The sequence below is a fragment of the Rissa tridactyla genome, chromosome 4 (assembly GCF_028500815.1).
Source record: "Rissa tridactyla isolate bRisTri1 chromosome 4, bRisTri1.patW.cur.20221130, whole genome shotgun sequence".
Classification (NCBI taxonomy): Eukaryota; Metazoa; Chordata; class Aves; order Charadriiformes; family Laridae; genus Rissa; species Rissa tridactyla.
Window position 1 is genome coordinate 1729939 of NC_071469.1, and position 23719 is coordinate 1753657.

General features: G+C 68.2%; 6 protein-coding genes across 6 annotated transcripts; 3 read left to right on the top strand and 3 right to left on the bottom strand.

Annotated features, from left to right (window-relative positions):
• The first annotated feature begins 1873 nt into the window (after positions 1 to 1873).
• On the top strand, positions 1874 to 4291 carry CHURC1 (churchill domain containing 1). Its single transcript, XM_054201598.1, has 5 exons — positions 1874 to 2020; positions 2105 to 2240; positions 3207 to 3277; positions 3828 to 3925; positions 4035 to 4291. Exons 1-4 carry the CDS (start codon positions 1982 to 1984, stop codon positions 3918 to 3920), a joined length of 339 nt encoding a protein of 112 aa, XP_054057573.1. The 5' UTR covers positions 1874 to 1981; the 3' UTR covers positions 3921 to 3925; positions 4035 to 4291.
• Positions 4292 to 4881: 590 nt separating this feature from the next.
• Positions 4882 to 5784, bottom strand: GPX2 (glutathione peroxidase 2). The gene is made up of 2 exons (XM_054201582.1): positions 5504 to 5784; positions 4882 to 5400 (listed from the first exon to the last, which is right to left on the bottom strand). Exons 1-2 carry the CDS (start codon positions 5726 to 5728, stop codon positions 5050 to 5052), a joined length of 576 nt encoding a protein of 191 aa, XP_054057557.1. The 5' UTR covers positions 5729 to 5784; the 3' UTR covers positions 4882 to 5049.
• Positions 5785 to 6193: 409 nt separating this feature from the next.
• LOC128908127 (uncharacterized) lies at positions 6194 to 7105 on the top strand. Its single transcript, XM_054197719.1, has one exon. The coding sequence runs from the start codon at positions 6194 to 6196 to the stop codon at positions 7103 to 7105; it is 912 nt and encodes a 303-aa protein (XP_054053694.1).
• A 676-nt stretch (positions 7106 to 7781) lies between these two features.
• Positions 7782 to 11554, bottom strand: RAB15 (RAB15, member RAS oncogene family). Its single transcript, XM_054201581.1, is given in 8 exon segments — positions 7782 to 7874; positions 7876 to 7938; positions 8049 to 8114; positions 8937 to 9026; positions 9130 to 9207; positions 9321 to 9381; positions 9543 to 9603; positions 11429 to 11554. Coding segments are annotated over 8 exon segments (636 nt in total). The 5' UTR covers positions 11553 to 11554.
• Positions 11555 to 15253: 3699 nt separating this feature from the next.
• Positions 15254 to 19482, top strand: FNTB (farnesyltransferase, CAAX box, beta). The gene is given in 14 exon segments (XM_054201580.1): positions 15254 to 15277; positions 15279 to 15350; positions 16015 to 16079; positions 16307 to 16379; positions 16611 to 16702; positions 17171 to 17216; positions 17218 to 17318; positions 17429 to 17512; positions 17595 to 17681; positions 17777 to 17906; positions 18001 to 18133; positions 18391 to 18502; positions 18630 to 18744; positions 18897 to 19482. Coding segments are annotated over 14 exon segments (1248 nt in total). The 3' UTR covers positions 19011 to 19482.
• Positions 19483 to 20198: 716 nt separating this feature from the next.
• MAX (MYC associated factor X) lies at positions 20199 to 21882 on the bottom strand (the record flags this gene model as incomplete). Its single annotated transcript, XM_054197720.1, has 3 exons — positions 20199 to 20566; positions 20722 to 20845; positions 21763 to 21882. Coding segments are annotated over 3 exons (432 nt in total), but the record flags the coding sequence as incomplete, so codon positions are not given.
• Between the last annotated feature and the right edge of the window lie 1837 nt (positions 21883 to 23719).

The window sequence follows — 23719 nt, forward strand, 5'->3', positions numbered from 1 at the left end:
CCCCCAGGGAGTCCCCGCTGCCCCCCTCGGAGAGTCACCGCTGCCCTCCGGAACCTCCCGGTGGCCCCGGTGCTCTTCCCCCCCAGCGAGACCCCGCTGGTCCCCGGAACCTCCCGCTAGCCCCGCTCCCGCACCCCCGCTAGCCCCCAGCACCTCCCGCTAGCCCTGGTGCCCTCCCTGCTAGCCCCCGGTAACTCGGGCTGGCCCAGATGCTCATCCCAGCCAGCCCTCGGTACCTCCCGCTGGCCCCACTGCCCCCCACGCCGGCGAGCCCCCGCTGGCCTCCGATAACCCGGCTTGGCCTCCGTGCCCCTCCCTGCGGCGAGTCCCTGCTCGCTCCCAGTAACTCGGGCTGGCCTCACTGCCCGCCCCAGCGAGCCCCCCCCATCCAGCCCCGCTGTCCCCCAGCTAGCCCAGGGTACACCTCAGGTGGTCCTGAGAGTCCTCCTACTAGCCCTGGGCATCCCCCAGTCAGGCTGGCGTGCCGCCCAGGTAGCCCAGCCTGTGACCCGCTCAAGTGTCCCCAGCTGTCCCCGAGTACCCCTGGCTAGTTCCAGGCACTCCTGGTTAGCCCTTAGGGTCCCCCAGCTAGTCTCAGGCATTCCCCAGCTAGCCCTGGGTGTCTCCCACTAGCCCTGGGGGTGTCCCCAGCTAGTCACAGGCATTCCTCACTGCCCCTGGATGTTTTCCAGCTAGTCCCAGGCACCTCCCAGCTAGCCCTGGGTATCCCCCCGTAGTCCTGGGTGTCTTCCAGCTAGTCCCAGGCACCTCCCAGCTAGCCCTGGGTATCCCCCAGTAGTCCTGGGTGTCCTCCAGCTAGTCCCAGGCACCTCCCAGCTAGCCCTGGGTATCCCCAGCTAGCCCTGGGTGTCCTCCAGCTAGTCCCAGGCACCTCCCAGCTAGCCCTGGGTATCCCCCAGTAGTCCTGGGTGTCCTCCAGCTAGTCCCAGGCACCTCCCAGCTAGCCCTGGGTATCCCCAGCTAGCCCTGGGTATCCCTCGCTAGCCCTGGGTATCCTCCAGCTAGTCCCAGGCACCTCCCAGCTAGCCCTGGGTATCCCCAGCTAGCCCTGGGTATCCCTCGCTAGCCCTGGGTATCCTCCAGCTAGTCCCAGGCACCTCCCAGCTAGCCCTGGGTATCCCCCAGTAGTCCTGGGTGTCCTCCAGCTAGTCCCAGGCACCTCCCAGCTAGCCCTGGGTATCCCCAGCTAGCCCTGGGTATCCCTCGCTAGCCCTGGGTATCCTCCAGCTAGTCCCAGGCACCTCCCAGCTAGCCCTGGGTATCCCCCAGTAGTCCTGGGTGTCCTCCAGCTAGCCCCAGTCATCCCCCAGCTAGCCCTGGGTGTCCCCCAGCTAGCCCCAGGCATTCCACAGATACCGCCAGGCATCCCCCACTAGCTCAGGTGTCCCCCAGCTTGCCCTAAGTACCCTTGGCTAGCCCTGAATGCCCCCAGCTAGCCCAGCCCCCCCCCTCCACTAGCCCTGCTTGCCCCTCCACCCCACCCCGGGGGGCTCCAGTGAGGGCTCGGGGGGAAGCACCGGGCGAGCACAGCCCGGCCCGGGCCCGCCTCGCCTTATCTCGGCCCCCGCCGGGGAGCCCGGGGCTGGGGGCTGCCGTTAGCCACGCCCCCTCAGCGATAGCCACGCCCACTCATCGATAGCCACGCCCCTCGCAGTTAGCTCCGCCCCCAGCCAATAGCCCAGCCCCCTAGCCGTTAGCCCCGCCCTCCCCACAGAAACCCACCTCCCTCTGCCCCGCCCCGCCCATAGACACCCAATCAACTCTCAAATCCCCGCCCACAAAGGCGTGTCCATCACCAAACTCCACGCCCCCCAAAATCCCCGCCCCGCCCATAGCCACCCAATCAACTCACAAAGCCCCGCCCACGAATACGCGTCAATCACCCAAAACCACGCCCACATGCACTAAGCCCCGCCCCGCGGCGGAAGTCTCGCGAGATCTGCGTGGCGGCGGCGTCGGGATGTGCGGGGGCTGCGTGGGCACTGAGTACCCGGAGCGGGTAGGCCCCGCCGGGTCGGGGGGGACCCGGGCCGGGAGGGGCCCGGTACCGGCCCCGGTGCCAGCTCCGTGCTGCCGTCTCTAGGGCACCACCTGCCTGGAAGGCGGCTCCTTCCTCCTCAATTTCGTGGGATGCGCGCAGTGCGGCCGCCGGGACTTCGTGCTGCTCAGCAACCGCGCCGCCGGCCTGCACGGCGGGGACGAGATCGTCACCTACGACCGTGCGACGGGGAAGGGGGGACACACACGGCGGGGGGAGCCCTGAGGGCTTGGGGGGGGGGAATCTTTGGGGTCTGCGGGTGCTGGAGGGGTCGGGGGTAGGGGGGGGAGGCTGGGGCTTGGTGGGGGAAGCTTCAGGGAGGGTTAATTGGGGGGGGAGATTTGGGGGCCTGGTACTGGGGGGGGACTGGGGGGGTGATTGATGTTCTTGGGGGGGCAGCGGCTGGGGAGTTGATGCTGTAGGGGGGGTAGATTTGTGGGTCCAGTACTGGGGGGTGGTGTGTGTGTCATTGATACTTTTGGGGGGGCATGGGCTGGGGAGTTGATGCCCAGGCGAGGGGAAGATTTGGGAGTCTGGTACTGGGGGGGGCTGGGGGGGTGATTGATGCTCTTGCGGGGGCAGGGGCTGGGGAGTTGATGCCCGGGGGGGGAGATTTGGGGGCCTGGTACTGGGGGTGGCTGGGGGGTGTCCCTTCAGGCATCGTCTGTGTCCCCTCAGCCCCGTCACCTGCTGTCCCCTGTGTCCCCTCAGCCCTTGTCTGTGTCCCCTCAGCCCCTTCACCCGCTCTCCTCTGTGTCCCCTCAGCCTTTGTCTGTGTCCCCTCAGCCGCTTCACCCGCTCTCCTCTGTGTCCTCTCAGCCCCTGCTGTCCCCTGGTCCCCTCAGCCATCATCTGTGTCCCCTCAGCCATCGTTTGTGTCCCTTCAGCCCCTTCACCTGCTGTCCCCTGTGTCCCCTCAGCCCCTTCACCCGCTGTCGTCTGTGTCCCCTCAGTCCCTGCTGTCCTCTGTGTGCCCTCAGCCATCGTCTGTGTCCCCTCAGCCCCTTCACCAGCTGTCGCCTGTGTCCCCTCAGCCCCCGCTCTCCTCTCTGTCCCCTCAGGCATCATCTGTGTCCCCTCAGCCCCTTTACCTGCTGTCCCCTGTGTCCCCTCAGCCCCTTCACCCGCTCTCCTCTCTCCTCCGCAGACCTGTGCAAGAACTGCCACCACTTGATTGCGCGCCATGAGTACACCTTCAGCGTGGTGGACGACTACCAGGTACACCCAGGGCAGGGGCTTGTCCCACCCCCCCCCCCTCCCCAGCCCCTCTGTGGCTCCGGGGACATCCTAAACCGAGCCCTGGGATGTCCTTTTGCCAGCGGGTTCCCTGCCATGGGCAGCCGAGCTGACTTTCGTCTGCTCTGGCTCAGAGCTGAGCCATGGCGCCGGCCTCCAAGATTTCAGAGCCACATCCCTGCGTTCGGGGCTACCTGGAGCCCCCTGGCACTAGTCCCTGCTTGGTGGGGGGTAGCCCAACTCACCTCTCGTGGCCCAGAGCAGGGAAACGTGGCTGCGTGGTGTGGGGGGGGGGGCACGGCCCTCCCAGCCCTCCTCCCTGGCACATTTCCTATGCAGCAGCTAAAGGCCGGAAAATGGGCTCGGGGGGAGCCGGTGGGGGTGGAAACGAGATCCGACCCCCCCAGGTCTGATTGCAATTGAGGATCAGGTGCCGGCTCCGGCTCCGGTTTCCCTGCCTGTACCCGGAGTGGGGCTGTGGCAGAGGGCGGTTATGGCAGCCCCCCCCTCCTCGTCTCCTGTCCCGCCGCAGGAGTACACCATGCTGTGCCTGCTCTGCGGCCGCGCCGAGGACTCCGTCAGCATCCTCCCCGACGACCCGCGCCAGATGACCCCGCTCTTCTGAAACCGGTTCGTATCCCCGGCACCAAGCCCTGGGTGCCCCAGGACCTCCCTCCCCCTGGCGCCGGTGGGGGGGACAATGTTGTCCCTTACACCCTTCTCTTCTCCAAACCTCCAGCCTGGACGTGGCGGACGCCCGACGCCGGATGCTCCCATGTGCCCGGGGGTGGCTCAGCCGTGCCCGCTGCCCTGTGGCTCCCATCCCGGCTGCAGGGACGGGGTGGAGCATGGCGGCCCGACCCCCCCCTTGTGCTGAAGACATGAAGGGGAGGGGGGCCCAGCACATTGTCACCCCCAAAACGGGTCCGAAAGGATGCCGGCCCCGTCCTGCCTCAGGAGCCCGTGTGTGTGGGGCAATAAATGTGATGTGTCGCAGCTCGGTGGTGCGGGCAGGAGCACTTTGGGGTGGGTTTCACCCTCCCTGGGCCCCCCATAGCTATTGAAGGGTGTTGGGGCCCAACACGGGGATCGGGGGGGGCTTTTTCCCTTCCCGGGAGCCTGTGGGATTTCCTCCTCCCCCCATAGTGGATCTGGCCCTTCCCAGCACCCCGGCGCTCATCCCGCTCCCTGGCGCTCTCCCAAACCCTGCTGAGAAGTGGCTTAATTATTTTCGCCCCCCCAGGGGCTGCGTGAAACTCGTGTTGGGGGGTCACTGCCTTCCCTCCCCCACCCCCCCGGGGCCCTGTTTCCCTGGGGTGTGTAACCCAGCCCTGTCCCGCCAGGGGACACGTGTTTTCTCGGACGGGAAGGAGCCGGGTGCCAAAAAAATCCCTCCCTTGGGGTGGGGTGCTGCTGTTGGCACCCAGCCCCAGCGACACCTGCGGGGAGCTGGGTGCCGTCGGCCTGGCACCGCTCCATCCCTGCGCCACCGTTTTCCTGGATCCAGCGCCCCACGGCTCGTCCCCGGCACAAAGCTCTGCCCCCGCCTCCCCGCCACAAACCACGCGGACGCGGGTACGCTCCCTCCGGCTCGTTTATTGCCACCAGCCCGCGCCGCCCCCGTGGCTCCATCCCTCTGCCCCCATCGAGCCCCCTCCCCGTGGCGGTTTCAGAGGGGGCTGTCACCTGGCAGAGAGGTGGAGCCATCCTGGGGGGGCTGCGGCCGGTGTTGGGGGGACACACTGGAGCCGGCCCTACTTGGCCAGCTTGAGGAGCCGCTGGATGTCGGGCTCCAGCTGGGCGGTGGGCATTCGGGCGCTGTAACGCCGGAAAGGTTCCCCTTCGGGACCCACCAGGAACTTTTCAAAGTTCCAGGAGATGTCGGAACGCCGGACGGGGCTCCAGGTGATGAAACGGGGCTCGGTCATCAGGTGTTCCGCCTCGTCGGCCGGCGCCGGCAAGTGAGCCTTCAGGTAGGCGAAAACGGGGTGGGTGTCCTGCCCGTTCACCTGGCACTTCTGGAAGAGGGTGAAGTTGGGCTCGAAGCCGCCCCCTGGGCGGACGTGCTTCAGGCTGCTGAGAATCTCCTCGTTGGTGCCGTTCTCCTGTGGTGGGGAAGGAAAAAAAATGGGGCCGCGCTGCGTTTTTTACCCCCCCCCCCCCCAGCCACCCCCTTTTTCCTTCTCGCTGGCACCGCGGGAGACTTACCTGGTAGCCAAATTGGTTGCAGGGGAAGCCCAGCACCACCAGGCGCCGGGGGTAGCGGGCTTGCAGCATGTTGAGCTGGGTGTAATCCCGCAGGGTGGTGCCTCAGAGGGACGCCACGTTCTCGATGAGGACCACGCGGCCCCGGAAGACGTTGAAGTCCACCTTCTCCCCCTGCAAGGAGGTGGCGCTCAGGTCGTAGAAGGACTTGGCGATGGGGACGGTCATGGCTGCGGGCGCTCGTCTGCTTCTCCCGCCCGCCCGTCGGCACACCTTAAGGGCTGCCCGGCACCCACGTGACGGGCCGGCTCCAAAGGTCTCCTGGCATCGCCGTGACTTGGCAGAAACTGGAGCCGTCCCACCCATCCCACCCCTCGGCACCCTGGGGAGGGCGCGGGTGGCGCGGGGCCAAGGTGACGCTTCTACCTGCCTCAATAATTCATGGCGCGGTGCGATGGCTCTGCCCCGCGAGGTGTGGGGCTCCGTGCTGTCCCCCAGGGCTGGGAGCAGCCAGGGGAGTCGGGGGAATAACGGGATTCTGGGAGCCGGGGTGAGGTGGAGCCGAAGGGGTGCTCCTGTGCATCTCCTTCCCCGGGGCTCCCCACAGCCTCCTGTGCTCGCCATCCCAGTGCCCACCAGTACTGGTGGCCCCACTGGTGCCGGTGCCAGCATCCAGCCTGGGACCCATCTGCTATGGTGCCCACCATCGTCCTGGTGCCCACCCATGCCAGTGCCTGGCAAAATCCCAGTACCCGGCACCATCCTGGTGCCCGCCACCATCCTGGTGCACACCCATTGCAGTACCCGCCACCACCATCATCCCAGTGCCCACCACCATCCAGGTGTTTGCCACCATCCCAGTGCCCAGCCACCACCTTCGTCCCAGTGTCCACCACCATCCCAGTGCCCACCACCCCCTTCATCCTAGTGCCCACCACCATCCCAGTGCCCAGCCACCACCTTCATTCCCAGTGTCCACCACCATCCAGGTGTTTGCCACCATCCCAGTGCCCACCACCATCCCAGTGCCTACTATCACCACCATCCCCCTGCCCTCCACCATCCCAGTGCCCACCACTACCTTTGTCCCAGTGCCCGCCACCACCCCAGTGCTCTCCACCACCCCAGTGCCCACCACCACCTTCGTCCCAGTGCCCACCACCATCCCAGTGCCCAGCCACCACCTTCACCCCAGTGCCCACCACCATCCAGGTGTTTGTCACCATCCCAGTGCCCAGCCACCACCTTCGTCCCAGTGTCCACCACCATCCCAGTGCCCACCACCCCCTTCATCCTAGTGCCCACCACCATCCCAGTGCCCAGCCACCACCTTCATTCCTAGTGTCCACCACCATCCAGGTGTTTGCCACCATCCCAGTGCCCAGCCACCACCTTCGTCCCAGTGCCTACCACCACTCCACTGCCCACTACCACCTTTGTCCCAGTGCCCTCCACCATCCCAGTGCCCTCTACCATCCCAGTGCCCACTATCACCACCACCCCAGTGCCCTCCACCACCCCAGAGCCCTCCACCATCTTCATCCCAGTGCCCACCACCATCCCAATGCCCACCACAACCTTCATCCCAGTGCCCACCCATCCTGATGCCCACCCGTCCCAGTGCCCACCACCAATGTGCGTGACCGCGGTGGCCCTGTCCCTGCCGGGGCCAGCTCCCGGGGTGGTGGGCACGCTGCCCCATGGGCCCCGTCCCCCACCCTGGAAAGGGGACACCGTCCCCGCGGCCCCGGAGCACCCTCAATTATTGATACCCGCTCAGGTTGCGGGGGCCGGGCGCCGCCGCGGTGGCCGCCCCGCGGTGCCGGGGGGGACTCTGCTGGGACACGGCCATGGTGGCAGCGTGCCACCATGCCCGCAGTCGTGTGCCGCCCCCCCCCCCCGCCCCATGGCAGCGCATGAGCCACCGGCCACCTCCAGCATCACCTTTATTCTGCAAACCGTGTGTGTGTAAAACCGGGGCCGGGGGGCGGCCGGGGGGGTGTGTGAATGTCCCGTGGGCACAGGGTGGGCACAGAGCACCCGCAACACCCCCCCCACACACACACACACACCCCCCCGCACGGGTGCCAGGGTGGGGGGCACCCCCCACAACCCCTGCCCGCCCGCCCCCCCCCCCCATCCCCGTGGGGGAGTCCCGAATGACCCCGCTGCCGTCCCCTCCCTCCCTCGGGGCTGCACCCATCGTGCCCCCCCCCCCGCCAAAACCCAGGTTGTGGGGTGGGGGGGTGGGGGGGGTCGGGGAGCGGGGGGGGCCCGTGCTTCAACACCAGCAGGCTCTGGGGCTGTCCTCGCTGCCGGGGGGCTGCTGCTCCTCTTCCTCCAGGCGGGCCAAGGTGGGGGCGCGGGGGGGGCCCCCGCAGCCCCTCCAGCTCCTTGCGGTGCGCCTGCAGCACCAGCTCCGTCAGCCGCGTGAAGGACTGCGGGAGAGGGAGGTGGCGGGGGGGGGGGGGGGGTGTGGTGTGAGCTGGGGAACCCCCCCTTTTTTTGCCCCCCCTGACCCCCCCCCCCAGCCCTCCCCCCCCCTCACCTCCTTGATGTTGAGGTTGCTGCAGGCGCTGGTCTCGTAGAAGTCCATCCCGTACTCCCTGGCCAGCTGTGGGGGGGTACGGCGGTGACACCGTGATTTTTTTTGGGGGGGGGGGGGGGGGGGCACCACCACCGGCCCCCCCCAACACCGGCACGGGCACAGGCAGGCATGGACAGACAGATGAGCTGTGAAACCCGGGGGGGGGGGGGGGGGGCTGGCGTAGGGACATCCCTATGCAGGGGTCCCGGGGGGGGGCACTGGGGGCTTTTAGGGGTACGGTGGGGGGCCCTGGGGGTCCCCAGGGGGGGAACAGAGAGGTTTAAGAGCAGCTCTTGGGGGGCACAGGCACAATTGGGGGGGGTCCCTGGACTCAATGGGGGGGGGTGGGAGCGCGGGGGGGGTGTTCCCTGGACTGACTTGGAGGGGGGAGGGTTCCCTGGGCTCCCTGGGGGGTGTGGGAGACTTGGGGGGGGCGTACCTGGACACAATGGGGGGTGCAGGAGCCCAGTGGGGGGTGTCTCTGGACTCACTGGGGGGTGTGGGAGACTCGGGGGGGGGGGAAAATCTCTGGACTCACTGCGGGGTGTGGGAGATTGGGGAGGGGGTTCCCTGGACCCCCGGGGGTTGCAGGAGACCGGGGGGGGCTGTTCCTGGACTCACGAGGGGGGGGTGAAGGAACCTGGGGGGGGCGTTCCTGGACTCACTGGGGGTTGGGGGGGGGTTAGGGGTCCGTGGTTACAGAGACTGCAGGAGGGTTGTTGGGGTCCCTGGGGAGTGCGGGGTGGGGGTGGGGGGCTCGGGGGGTCCCTGGCCATGCTGGGGGTGCAGGGGGGGGCCCTGGCCCCCCCGGGGTTGGGGGTGGGGGGGCACACGCCAGCCCCCGCTCACCTGCAGCCCTTGCTCTTTGGCCACTTGCCTCTTGTGCTCCTCGTCCGCCTTGTTCCCGATGAGGATCTTCTGGACGCCGTCGGGCGCGTACTGGGAAGGACGGGGCGGGGGGGCGTGAAGACGCACCCCCCCCCCCCCTCCGAAGCAGGGGGAGGATCCCCCCCCCCCCCCAAACCCCGCCTTGGACCCCCACCTCGTCCACGTCGCTGGCCCACTTCACGATGTGCTGGTAGGAGCGCTCGCTGCCGATGTCGTACACCAGGAAGATGCCCTGTGGGAGCGAAGTCGGGGGGCAGCCGTTTACCCTGCCCCCCCTCCCCCCCCCCCGTGCCTCAGTTTCCCCCTCTGCTGCGCACCGGGATGCCCCCCCGCCCCCCGCCGTACCTGTGCCCGCCGGTAATACTGCTTGGTGATGGTCTGGTACCGCTCCTGGCCCGCCGTGTCCCTGCAGCCGGGGACAGCAGGTCACGCCGCCATCAGTGGCACGAGTTGGTCAGGCCTCAGGCGCCCCCCCCCACCCCCAACCCCGGGGGCGTGTGGAGGGGGGTGGAAAGCGGGGTTCAACCCCCCCCCCCCAAAATCCGCCCCCCGCCTCCCGGCACTCACCAGATCTGTATCCGCACCTTAATGCCGTCCACTTCGATGGTCTTCATCTTGAAGTCGACGCCTGGGATGGGGAAGGGGGGGTGGGGGGGTGGTTAGGGGGTGTCACGGGTGCTGCCGTCACCGGGGTTCCCCTCCCCGGTCCCCTCCCCCTCTCCTGGCACACCCCACCCCGCGCCGTGCTGCCAAACCGGGTGCCGGGGCTCCCCCGTGCCCACCCAGCGCCCCGGTAGCAGCCCGGTGCCGGTGCCAGGCCCCGGTGCTGGGTCACCGGCCGGGTGCTGGCCCCAGCCCCGCTGCCGGGTGGGTGCTCCCGGTGCCCCCAGTTTCACCGTGATGCGGTTCCCCAGTGCCCCCCCCAGTTCCCCAGTGCCGCAGCTCCTGGTCCCCCCGTTTTCCCGGTACCGTGGCTCCCCGGTGCTCATGGTTTCCCGGTGCTGCGGCTGCCCGGTGTTCCCAGTTTCCCAGTTCCCCGGTGCTGCGGCTGCCCACTGCCCCGGTTCCTCACTGCCCCCAGTTTCCCGGTGCCCCGGTGCCGCAGCTCCCCAGTGCTCCCGGTGCTGCCGGTTCCCCGGTGCCACAGCTTCCCGGTGGCCCTAATTTCCCGGTTTCCCGGTGCCGCATCTCTCCGGTGCCCAGAGTTTCCCCTTTCCCCAGTGCTCCCAGTTTCCCGCTGCCGAGGCTGCCCAGTGCTGGGGCTCCCCGGTGCTCCCGGTTTCCCGATTCCCCCGTGCTGCGGCTGTCCGGTGCTCCCGGCTCCTCTGTTCCCCCGGTTTCCCGGTGCTGCTGTTGCCCAGTGCTCCCGGTTCCCCGATGCCACGGCTGCCCGGTTCCCCGGTGCCCACAGTTTCCCGGTGCTGCGGTTGCCCGATGCTCCCGGTTCCCCAGTTCCCACGGTTTTCCCGTTTCCCAGTGCCCATGGCTCCCCAATTCCCTGGTTCTCCCGGTTCCCCAGTGCCGCGGATGCCCGGTACCCCCGGTTCCCCGGTGCCCACGGTTTTCCCTTTCCCTGGTGCTCCCAGTTCCCCAGTGCCCGCCGTTTTCCCGTTCCCCAGCTCCCCAGTTCTCCGGTCCTCCCAGTTCCCCGGTACCCACGGTTTCCCGGTTCCCCGGTGCCGTGGATGCGCAGTCTCCCGGTTCCCCGGTGCCTACGGTTTTCCCGTTTCCCGGTGCTCCCTGTTCCCCGGTGCCAAGGCTCCCTGGTTCCCTAGTGCTCCCGGTTCCCTGGTGCTCCCGATGCCCACAGTTTTCTCGTTCCCTGGTGCTCCCGGTTCCCCGGTGCCGCGGCTGCTCGGTGCTCACAGTTCCCCGGTGCCCACGGTTTCCCGGTGCCGCGGCTGCCCGGCGCTCCCGGTTCCCCGGTGCCTACGGTTTTCTCGTTTCCCGGTGCTCCCTGTTCCCCGGTGCCATGGCTCCCTGGTTCCCGGGTGCTCCCTGTTCCCCGGTGCCCACGGTTTTCCCGTTCCCTGCTGCTCCCTGTTCCCCGGTGCCATGGCTCCCTGGTTCCCGGGTGCTCCCTGTTCCCCGGTGCCCACGGTTTTCCCGTTCCCTGCTGCTCCCACTTCTCCGGTGCTGTGGCTGCCCGGCGCTCCCGGTTCCCCCGTGCCTACGGTTTTCCTGGTTCCCGGTGCTCCCGGTTCCCCGGTGCCAGAGCTCCCTGGTTCGCCGGTGCTCCCCGTTCCCTGGTGCCCCCGGTTCCCCGGTGCCGCGGCCCCCCAGCGCTCCCGCTTCCCCGGTGCTGCGGCGGCACGGCGCTCCCGGTTCCCCGGTGCTCCCGGTTCCCTGGTGCTCCCGGTTCCCCGGTGCCGCTCCTCCCTGCCGTTCCCGGTTCCCCCCCGCTCCCCGGTGCTTCCCCCCCCCCCCCCCCCTTCCCCCGCGCTCCCCGGTACCGATGGTGGAGATGTGGGCGGGGTGGAACTGGTTGTCGGTGAAGCGGCAGAGCAGGCAGGTCTTGCCCACGCCCGAGTCCCCCAGCAGCAGCAGCCGGAACAGCACGTCGTACTGCTTGGCCATGGCGGGCCGGGCCGCCGCCGCCGCTGCCGCCGCTACCGGGGGCGGCCGGGAGCGCTCACCGCCGCCGCGCCGGGCTGGCAGCGGGGCGGGGCGCGGGGCGGGGGCGGCCGGGGCGAGGGGGGGGGGTTGGGGTGGGGGGGAAGGCGGGGGATGCACCGAGGGGTGAGGTGGGGAACGGAGGGGGGCGACACTGGGGATGCACCGGGGATACACCGGGGGATGCTCCAGGGGGGGCACCGGGAGGGGGATGCGGGGGATGCACCGGAGGATGCACCGGGGGGTGTTCCGGGGGAGATGTAGGGAACGGCGAGGGGGGCGACACCGTGGATACACCGCGGGGGACACCCGGGGATGCTCCGGGGGGGGGCACCGGGAGGTGGTCTGGGGCACCGGGAGGGGGACACGGGGGATGCACCGGGGGGTGAGGTGGGAACGGGGCGGGGCGGCACCGGGGATCCACCGGGGATGCGCCGGGGGATGGTGCAGGAGGGGCACCGGGAGGGGGACACGGGGGATGCACCGGGGGGCGGTGTGGGGAGGGGGTGACACCGGGGGCGTACCGGGGATAAACCCGGGGATGCTCCGGCGGATGATGTGGGGAACGGCGGGGGGATGACACCGGGGATACATCGGGGAGTGATGTGGGGAGCGGTGAGGGGGTGACACCGGGGATACACCGCGGGGGACACCGTGAAGTGGTGTGGACCACCGCGGGGGGGGGGATGCGGGGGATGCACCGGGGGACGCTGTGGGGAACGGGAGGGGGCGAGACACCGGGGGCGTACCGGGGATAAACCCGGGGATGCTCCGGGGGAGGGCGACACCGGGGATGCGCCGGGGGATGCTCTGGGGGGGGGGGACGACACCGGGAGGGGGACACGGGGGATGCACGCGGGGGGTGGGTGTGTGTGTGTGACACTGGGGGTGCACGGGGGGGACACCAGGGGGGACACGCGTGGCGGATGCAGCGGGGGACACCGCTGGGGACAGCGGGAGACGCGCTGTGGGGTACGGAGGGGACACAGCGGGGGACACGCGCCCTGGGGAGCACGGGGAGGGGACACCTGGGGACGCACCAGGGAACCCCCCGACGAGAGAGTGGGGGACGGGAGGGCGCAGCAGGGGACAGTGGGGTGACAGACGGAGCTGCACCCGGGGACCCCACAGAGGGACGGGGGGGGGACACCCAGGGGACAGAGGGATGTCCCCAGGGCCGGGGGGACCCGGAGCGGGGCGATGATGCCACAAACTACAGTGATGCGGTGCCGCAGCGCGATGACGCGATGCAGTGCTCCAGTGCAGGGATGCAGTGACACGGTGCGATGATGCAACACAGTGTCACAGCGAGATGCGATGACGTGATGCAGCGTTCCAGTGCGGTGACGCGGTGCGATGATGCAACACGGTGTCACAGCGAGATGCGATGACGCGATGCAGTGTTCCAGTGCGGTGACGCGGTGTGATGATGTAACACAGTGTCACAGCGAGATGCGATGACGCGATGCAGCGTTCCAGTGCGGTGACGCGATGCGATGATGCAACACGGTGTCACAGTGAGATGCGATGACGCGATGCAGCGTTCCAGTGCAGTGACGCGGTGTGATGATGTAACACAGTGTCACAGCGAGATGCGATGACGCGATGCAACGTTCCAGTGTGGTGACGCGATGCGATGATGCAACACGGTGTCACAGTGTCGCAGTGTGACGTGATGCCGCGATGCAGTGCTCCACTGCCACGACGCAGTGCCGCAGCGTGATGATGCAACACGGTAGTGCGATGATGCAACACCGTGCGGCAGTGCCATGATGCAGCGCAGCAGCGCGATGATGCGATGCAGTGCTGCAGTGCGGTGACACGGTGCTGCAGTGCGATGATGCAATACAGTGTGGCTGTGATGTCATGCTGCAACGTGATGTGATGGCGCGATGCAGTGCTCCAGTGCGGTGATGCGGTGTGATGATGCAACACAGTGCGGCAGTGACACGACGCAGTGATGCGGTGTGATGGCGCAATGCGGTGCTCCACTGCCATGATGCAGTGCGGCAGTGTGACGATGCGACACAGCATGGCAGAGACGCAGTGCCACGGTGTGATGACGCGATGCAGTGCTCCAGTGCAGTCACACGGTGATGCAGTGCGATGATGCAACACGGTGTCACAGTGTCGCAGTGTGATGTGATGATGCGATGCAGTGCTCCAGCACCGTGATGCGGTGCCGAGTGTGACGATGCAACACGGTAGTGTGATGATGCGACACCGCGCGGCAGTGCCATGATGCAGTGCCGCAGCGCGATGATGCGATGCAGTGCTCCAGTGCAGTGACACAGTGTGATGATGCAACACAGCGTGGCTGTGATGTCATGCTGCAATGTGATGTGATGACAAGATGCGGCGTTCCAGTGCGGTGCCGCGGTGTGATGATGCAACACAGCGTGGCTGTGATGCAGTGCCGCGGTGTGATGATGCGATGCAGTGCTCCCCTGCCACGATGCAGCCCCGCAATGCGATGATGCAACACGGTGTCACAGCGTCGCAGTGTGATGCGATGACGCGATGCAGTGCCCCAGCACCACGAGTGTGACGATGCAACACAGTAGTGTGATGATGCAACACCGCGCGGCAGTGCCATGATGCTGTGCCGCAGTGTGATGATGCGACCCAGCATCACAGTGTGATGTGATGATGCAATGCAGCGTCCCAGCGCTGTGACGCGGTGCCACAGCGTGATGACACAACGCGGTGCTCCAGTGCCATGAGGCAGCACGGTAGCGTGGTGACGCCACAGGGCACAGCAGTGACACGATGCCGTGCCGCAGTGCCATGACGCGATGCAGTGCTCCGCTGCCACGGATGTGATGATGCGACACAGTGTTGCAGCGACGCAGTGTCATGGTGTGATGACGTCATCACACAATGCAGCGCTCCAGCGCAGTGCCGCGGTGCCGCAGTGCGACGACGCGACACAGCACGCGGCAGTGACGCCACGCTGCAACGTGACGCGATGACGCGATGCGGTGCTCCAGTGCCGTGACACAGCCCTGCAGCGCGATGACGCGGGTAGCGCGCTGCAGCGGTGCGGGGCGGTCGTGTGATGATGCGATGATGACGTGATGAGGCAGTGCCGCGGCGTGATGACGCAACGCATCATGGCAGTGATGCGGGGCCGCACTGTGATGATGGGATGCAGTGCTCCAGTGCCGTGCCGCGGTGCCGCCGTGCGATGACGCAACACAGGGCCGCGGTGATGCGGTGACGCGGGTGTGACGACGCAACACAGGGCCGCAGCGACGCGGGTGACGCGGTGCCACGACGCAACACAGGGCCGCAGCGACGCGCTGCCGCGCTGCGATGACGCCACGCGCTGCCAGCACGCGGCCGCCCTGTAGCGTGATGACGTAACACGGCAGCGCCGCGGCGGCCGGGCCCGCGCCGGCGAAGCGCCGCGTGACGTCACAGCGCGGTGACGCCACGCGGCGGCGCGGTGACGCAGCGCCCTCCCCTCCCTCCCTCCCTCTGCTCGGCGCATGCGCGGCGGGGCGGGGCCGGGCCCGCGCGCGGGGGGCGGGGCCGGGGGCGGAGAGAGGGGGCGGGGCCCCGTGGGGGGGGCGGGGCCGGGGGGCGGTGCGCGGGGCGGTGCCGCGTGTCCCCGCCCGGCCGCCGTCGTCCCCGTGCCCCCGCCGGCGCGAGCCGCTGGCAGCATGGCGGGAGCCTCCCCCCCCCCCCCCACCCTCCCCCGGCGGGCGGCGGCGGCGGCTGGGGGACGACGGGCCGCGGACCGCCACCTCCGCCGAGCAGGTGCGGGCCGGGGGGGCTGGGGTGGCGGGGCGCCGTGGGGCTGGGCCATGGGGTGCCGTGGGGGCGGCTCTGAGGGCGCCAGGCTGCCGTGGGGCTGGGCTATGGGGTGCCGTGGGGGCGGCTCTGAGGGCGCCGGGGTCCTGTGGGGCTGGGCTACGGGCTACCGTGGGGCTGGGCTGTGGGGTGCCGTGGGGGTGGCTCTGAGAGTGCCAGGCAGCCGCGGGGCTGGGTGGTCCCCCTGCCCCCGTTCCTCCCCACGCAGCCCCACACCCGCCTGGCACCGGGGGTTTGGCGGGGGGCTGCCCCCCACCAACCACGGTGGCTCCCAGGGGGACACCCGGGACCTCCTGGGGCAGGGCGAGGGGGGGTCCTGGGGGCCAGCAACCCCCCCCCCCCGCCCCCCGTCTTTCCCCCTCCCTCGATCCAGCCCCGACGCTCCCCTGGGCGCCGGGACGGGGTGAGAGGCGACGCCGGCGTTTCCCAACCCGTGGCGGGGGTGGGGGAAAGGCCACGGCGTTTTCCATGGGGGTCCTGGGACGGACCGGGGGCTGCAGGGAAGGTGTCGGGGTTTGGGGGGGGGGTGGGGGGGGAGTGTGTGTGGGGGCCGAGCCGCTTCCCAGAGCTCACGGTGGTCTTTGTCGTCCCCCCCCCCCCCCCCCGGCAGAGCAAGGTGGAGGACATCGTGCAGGAGATCTTCGATGCCTACAGGAGCAAGCATTCCGCCTCGCAGTACGTGCCGGGGGGCAGCCGCTTCCCGAGGGCTCCAGAAACTTTCCAAAAGAATAAATAAATCAATCCAACCCCCCCTTCTCCCAGTGTGTCGTGTCCCCCCTCTACCCCCCCCACCCCCCAACCCTGTCCCCAAACCAGAGCCCCGCAGCGGGACTCCTGCGGGCCACAGGGTGGCTTTCGTCCCCTCCGGGCCGGGCTCTGCTCAGCCCTCTCCTGCCTTCCAGGTTCGTGCTGCAGCGGGAGAAGCACTCGCATTACCTGAAGAAAGGCCTCCGGCAGCTCTCCTCCGCCTACGAGGTACCGCTGCCACCGCGTCCCTTCCCTGACCCCCGCCTGGGGACACCCCTCCGCCCCGGGGCTGCCACCGGTTGTTTGCCGTGCCCTGGTTCCCAGAGTCCCCTCGGGCGACGCTCGCCCCCGCGGGGATGCTCCGCAGCGGCAGTTACGGGGGTTCCCCTGCCCGTCCCCCCTCCTGCGGGAGCTCTGCCCGCACCGTGTCACCCCGACTGTCCCCTCTGTCCCCCGCAGTGCCTGGATGCCAGCCGCCCCTGGCTCTGCTACTGGATCCTGCACAGCCTGGAGCTGCTGGACGAGCCCCTTCCCGACTCCGTCGGCTCCGAGTAAGCGGCGCGGCAAGAGCTGGGGAGGCGGGGGGGGGGGAACGTGCACCTTGGTGGGGGGGACACGACACCCCGCCGCGGACCCGGCTGTGGCCCCGTGGGTCACCCGCGTGATGCCGGAGGTGCCACCTCCCGCCGTCCCCGCGCGCTGGCGGCACCAAAGGAGCACTTTGTCTGCCCCGCCGCCATCAATGCCACCCATTCTTGGGGCCTCGCTCTTGTGACAGACGGAGATGGGGGGGAGAGATTAAACCCCCGGCTTTGACCTTGGCGGGGGGGGGGACACATACACGAGACGGGGGCTGGGCTGGTCCCCGCTCCGCTGTGGAGCTGTGGATGGGGGGTCAAGGAGGGGTCTCCCTCGCCCGGGTGGGAAATGTCACCCACCCCAGGTGTCAGGGAGCCCCTTCTCCACCCTACCGCTGTCCCCCCACACTTCCTCTCTGTGGCGCCCCCCCCTCCCACCAGCGTCTGCCAGTTCCTGAGCCTCTGCCAGAGCCCCAAGGGGGGTTTTGGGGGGGGGTCCCCAGCAGTACCCCCACCTCGCCCCCACCTACGCCGCCGTCAACACGCTCTGCATCATCGGCACCGAGGAGGCGTTCGGCGTCATCGACAGGTACGGCCGGCGGGGACTGGGGGGGGGGGGTCCAGCCAGGTGGAACGGGGCTGGGAGGGGCAGGATGGCCGTGTCGTCCCCCCCCCCAGCAGCCCCGCTGGCTCTCGCAGGAAGAAGCTGCTGGAGTACCTGCACTCCCTGAAGCAGCCTGACGGCTCCTTCCTCATGCACGAAGGCGGCGAGGTGGACGTCAGGTGGGTTCCCACTGTCCCTCTGCCAGCCGGGTGCCACGGCGGGGTGCCCGGTGCCACCTCCCTGAGCACCCATCTCCCCCAGGAGCGCCTACTGCGCCGCCTCCGTGGCCTCGCTGACCAACCTCCTCACGCCCGAGCTCTTCGCCGGGACGGCCGAGTGGATCGCCAGGTGAGAGCCGGCGTCCCGCCCTGGGGACAGGTTGGGGACGGCACCACCCTGAGCCCGATTTGCCGTGTCTCCCCCCCCCCCCCCACCCCCACCAGGTGCCAGAACTGGGAGGGCGGCATCGGCGGGGTGCCGGGGATGGAAGCCCACGGCGGATACACCTTCTGTGGCATGGCCGCCTTGGTCATCCTCGGCAAGGAGCATCTGCTCGACCTCCGGAGCTTGCTGGTGAGTGGCCCTCCTGGGAGTAGCGGGGGGGAGCCTCTGGGGGAAGAAGGGGGGGAGTGTCCCCGTTGTCACCCGCTCCCCCGTGTCCCTGCAGCGCTGGGTGACCAGCCGGCAGATGCACTTCGAGGGTGGCTTCCAGGGTCGTTGCAACAAGCTGGTGGACGGTTGTTACTCCTTCTGGCAAGCCGGGCTCCTGCCCCTGCTCCATCGCGCCCTCCACGCCAGGGGTGAGTCCCACACCGCGGGTGGGGGGGTCCCGGCTTCACCTGCCCCCTCCCCTCCCCCCCAAAACGGGAGGGAACAAAGCGGGGGGGGGTAACTCGGGCGTCCTCTTTGTGTGGGGCTGATGACTCCTGGGGGGAATTCGGGCTTTTTGGCGCCGTCCGCTGGGCTAACGCCTTGGGGAGGGGGGTTGACACCTTCCTGGGACGACCCCCCCACCCCCCCCCCACAGGCATTTCACCACCTTTCCCCCCTCCTCCAGGTGACACGGCACTCAGCATGAGACGCTGGATGTTCGACCAGCTGGCGCTGCAGGAATACATCCTCCTGTGCTGCCAGTGCCCGGCCGGGGGGCTGATCGACAAGCCGGGCAAGTGAGTACCACCCCCTGGTAGCCAAAGTGGGCGGGGGGCCGCCCAGTGCTTTGGACCAACCCCCCCCCCTCCTTCCCCCCCGGCTCAGCACCCCAATATCTCCCACCTCCCCAAATTTCTCTCCAAGGTCCCGGGATTTCTACCACACGTGTTACTGCCTGAGCGGGCTGGCCATCGCCCAGCACTTCGGCAGCGGCGACCTCCACCAAGAATTTGTCCTGGGTGTCCCCGAAAACCGCCTGGTGGGTGCTGTGGGCCACCAGGGCAGTGCCGTGGGCTACTGGGGCGAGTTGGGCTGAGCTGCCCAGCCCCTGCCCGCCTGCCCCCCCCCGCCCCGATGCCAGAAAAAGGCGTTAATCTCCTCTTTTTTTTTTTTTTCCGCTCTTTCTCGCAGCACCCCACGCACCCCGTCTACAACATCGGCCCGGAGAAGGTGACGCGAGCGGTGATGCATTTCCTGCAGCTGCCTGTGCCCAGCCTGGAGCCGGGGGGTGCTGCTGCCAATTAGGTGTGTCCCCCCCCCCCACCCCACCCCACCCCAAGACTGTGCGGAGCAGCCCTGCCCGGCGCCGGCAGGGAAGCCACCGCGGTGTCCCGGCACAACCGGGCAGAGCGAGGTCCTCAGGGTGCTAGCAATACCAAAAACCGGCCTGCCCCGTGGCCACCGGCTCCCGCCGGGTGATCTGTTGTCAACCCCCCCCTTCCCACCTCCCGCCTCCACCGGTGCTGGCAGAGTTGGGGGGGGGGGGGGCCACGGGACACGGCAGAGCTTTTGGCATCAATAAATCAGAACAGACACCCGCCGTCTGCTGTGCGCGGGGAGGTGCACGGCACTGCCGCCGCGCCAACGCCGGTGGCCCTGGGGACGACGCGGGGCAGGAGGTGACAACGAGTTTCCAGACCCGCCCCTGCCCCCCCCCCGCCACCCTCCCCGGGCCAAAAAGACACAGCCACCACGGGGAAGGATAAAATAAGTTGGTGGTTTTTGTTTTTTTTTTTTTTTTTTCGTTTTTTTTTTTTTTTTTTTTTATTATTTTATAGTCTTATAGTAAAGGGAAGCCTTAACTTGCAAGACAACTCTGGGAAGTATGTACAACATACCTTAGATTCATGGAATGAACGGCATCAAAAGAGGGGGGGCCGGGGGGGGGGGGGGGGGGTGTCACCTACGGGGCAGGGACGGGCCACTAGAGATCAGAAAAATGCCACGGAGGTGGGGAAGGGCCGGGGGCGGGGGGGGGGAGGCGAGGGGATGGAGGAGGAGGAGGAGGGGGGGGCAGGACACCCAGCCCGGCCCCTCTCCCTCTGGAGGGAGGGGATGCGGGTGCTGCCCCCCCCCCCCCCCCCCCCCCCCCAGCTCTGGCAGGCGCTGGGGGCAAGGTGGAATTGCACACGCAGAAAATAAATAGCGAGACCCCCCCAGCGCTTGCCGGGGGGTGGGGTGGGGGGGGCAGGCACAGCTCTGTCTGGGGCCTGGCCTTTTTTTGAGGGGTGGGGGACACAAAAAGGAAGGGGCGGGGGGGGGTGGGGGGGGGCTGCCCGGCTCCTGCGCAGCCTCCCCCTTCAACTCAGGACTGCCGTGGTCCCCGGGTATAAATAGAAATGCTCGTATAAAATCAGAAGGGGGAGAGGGGCTTGCTAGTTGCGGGGTGGGGGGGGGGGTTATGGGGGGGGGGGGGGCGTCTCCTGGTGGCCCCCGGCTCCCCACCCCCGCCCCCCTCCAAGTCTGTGGGGCGCTGCGAGGCCCTGCCTGGCCGGCTTCCCCCCCCGGGGGCCGTTGCGATTAGAGCGGGGAAAGGGGCTGGGAAGCTGCAGTCCCAAAGCCTCTAGGAGAGAAGGGAGAGAGTCCTTCCGCGGGGGGGGGCCCTGGGGGGGCCTAACTGGCCTCCACGCGCAGCTTCTTCCTGCTCTGCGGCTCCTCGGGTTCCGAATCGGAGCTGGAGTCGGAGCCGCCGTCGAAGGCGGAGATGGCGCTGCCTTTGGGGTTGGTGTAGAGGCTGTTGTCCGTCGCGGGGTAGTTGGCTTGAAGCTGGGCGCTGGAGCGGGCCTTTTCCAGCGCGCGCACTGCCGGGGCAAGGCCACCGTGTCACACCCCGCACCGTCCCGTCCCCCACCACCACCTCCCCGGGGGGGGGGGGGCTCCGAGACGTGTCACCCCCCCCCCCCCCCCCCCCAGACCCCGGCTCCCACGGGACACCCCCCGCCCTCCCCCACCTCACCTTGCTGCTCCAGGAGGGCGTTCTGCCTCTTGAGGTCGTCGATGTCCTGCTGGTGCGTGTGGTTTTTCCGGCGCATGTACTGGATGTACTCTGTGGCTTTATCCAGGATTTGGGCCCGGGATGCCTGTTGCAATAGTGGGAAAAGACAGAGGCGAGATAAAGACCTAGTCCTGGGGGCTGGGGGCGGGGGGTGAAGTTCACCGACGGGGGTTTCGTCCGCCCCGTCCCACCCGCAAAAAGGATTTTTGCCGTCGTCGTGCCGCGCCGGTGGCACCGGGCGAACCGAAACTCAGCTCTTGCCCCCGGTGGGAAACACCCCCCCCGGGGTGGGGGCTGGCACCGGGAAGGGTCATTTCTCGCCCCCCCGTTGATGGTGTCCCGTCCCCCCCCCCCCCCAAGGATGGCATCACCCCGAAACGAGAAGCCACCATCACAACCAAGGGGGCTGCGAGCCCCAGGCAAAGCGCCGCGGGACGGAGCTGGGAAGATGCGGGACGGAGCTGGGAAGATCCGTAGGAGGTGGAATTCTTCTCCGCTGCCCCCTTCCCGAAAAAAAAAAAAAATACCAACTGAGGGTCTGGGGTGTGGGAAAGGACCGGGAGACGGGCGAGGAGGGGTTGTAAACACGGCCGCTGGAGCCGTTTGCACCTGGAGCGTCAGAAAAAACACAGATAACGCACTAATCCGTGTTTAGTCTCCTGCGCCGGACAAGCGGAACGTCCCCGCCGAGATAAGGCGGGGATGGAATCAGAGGCACGTTATGGAACGCTCCCGAGATTCCCGCCCCGGCTGTGGGAAAGAAGGAAGCGCGGTGGAAAAGGAACGGCCCGCCTCCGTCCCTGACACCCAGGGGAAGAGCAGGAGTTCAGACGCTCTCCCTCTGGTCAGCGAGGACTCGAACACGGATTGCGCCCGCGACGCCGCTTGCTGCTTCGGAGATTCCTCCCGCCCCGGCTTCCCGGTTCACGAGGTATCCGGATTTAAATTGGCGTTTCCCCCCCCCCCCCCAACCCCGGCGTGGTTTTGCTCCATAAAACTCACCTTCTCTCCCTGGAGAGAGGGGACGGAGTCCCGCAGGCTGTGGAAACTGTCCTTGATGTGGTCCCTGCGCTTGCGCTCCAGCGCGTTGTGATGAGCCCGTTTGTCGGCCTGGAGAAGGGGGGGGGAAAAAGGGGGAGGTGGAGGGGCTGGATGGCACCGGGGGCGGGGGGTGGGGGGGTCCCCGCAAATCACCGCGAAAAGCCTCATTGACGTTTTAGATGATTTTTTTTTTACCCCAAAACCCCCGCGCTGGCAAGGCCGGAGGAGGGGCCCGGAGGCGGCGTGGGATGGGGGAAACCCAGAGCCCCTTCTCACGCTGCGCCCCCCCCCCCCCCCCCCCAAAGTCACACCTCCCCCCCCCCCCCCGGGCTGCGTGTGTCCCCCTAAAACCCAGCCCCAGTTTCCCCCCCCCCCACTGCCCCAAGAGCCTCAGCCCCACAGGGCCCCCTAAAGTCACCCCCCGCCAAGAGACGTGGCCCCACAGGTCTATGTTATCCCCCAAAATCCAGCCCCACAGATTCCACCCCCCCCCCAAGAGGCTCAGTCCTGCAGGTGTCCCCCTAAAGTCAACCCTCAGCCCCACAGCGCCCCCCCTAAAGTCAACCCCTGCCCCCCCCCCCCCAAGAGACGTGGCCCCACAGGTCTGTGTGTCCCCCAAAATTCAGCCCTGCACATTCCCCCCCCAGGAGGCTCAGCCCCACAGCGCCCCCCCCTAAAGTCAACCCCTGCCCCCCAAGAGACGTGGCCCCACAGGTCTGTGTTATCCCCCCAAATCCATCCCTGCAGATTCCACCCCCCCCAAAGAGGCTCAGCCCCACAGGGCCCCCCTAAAGTCACTCCCCCCACCAAGAGACGTGGCCCCACAGGTCTGTGTGTCCCCCAAAATCCAGCCCCGCAGATTTCCTCCCCCCCCCCGCCAAGAGCCTCAGCCCCACAGGTGTCCCCCTAAAGTCAACCCCACCCCCCCACCAAGAGACATGGCCCCACATCTCTGTGTGTCCCCAAAACCCAGCCCCAGAGTCCCGGCCCCCACCTCCACTCCTCCAAGAGTCTCAGCCCCACAGAGCCCCACTAAAGTCAAACCCTGTCCGTCCCCCCCCCGGCAAGAGACATGGCCCCACAGGTCTGTGTATCCTCCAAAATCCAGCCCCACAGATTTGCTCCCCCCCCCCCCCCGGAAGCTCAGCCCCACAGGTGTCCCCCTAAAGTCAACACCCCCCCAAGAGCCCCAACCCCCAAGGGGTGTGTGTCCTCCCCAAAACCCAGCCCCACAGTTTCCTCCCTCCCCCCCCCCCAAGAGCCCCAGATCTACAGGGCCCCCCAAAAGTCACCACCCCCCAAGAGATGTGACCCCAAAGGTGTGCGTGTATGTGCGCGACCCACAAAACCCAGCCCCACAGGTGTGTCCCCCCCAGACCCACAGAGACTGCTAAAGTCCCCCCCACCCCGCCACCAAGAGACACAGCCCCCCAGGAGACGTGTCCCCACAGGTGTGTCCCCTCCCAAGACCTTCAGCCCCACAGAGCCCCCCAAAGTCCCCCCCCTCTAAGAGACACAGCCCCCCAGGTGTTGTGTCGTCTTCCCCCCCACCCCCGACCCTCAGCCCCACAGAGACCCCCAAAGTCACACCCCCCAACAGACACGACCCCCCGAGAGACGTGTCCCCACAGTTGTGTGTATATGTGTGCGCCCCACAAAACCCAGCCCCACAGGTGTCCCCACCCCCCCAGTCCTTCAGCCCCACACAGCCCCACAGATGTCCCCACCCCCCCAGTCCTTCAGCCCCACACAGCCCCCCAGAGTCACCCCCCACAAGAGACACAGACCCCGAGAGATGTGTCCCCACAGGTGTGTGTGTGCCCCACAAAACCCAGCCCCACAGGTGTCCCCTGCCCCCCCCCCCGCAAGACGCTCAGCCCCACAGAACCCCCCCAAAGTCACCCCCCTCAAGAGACAC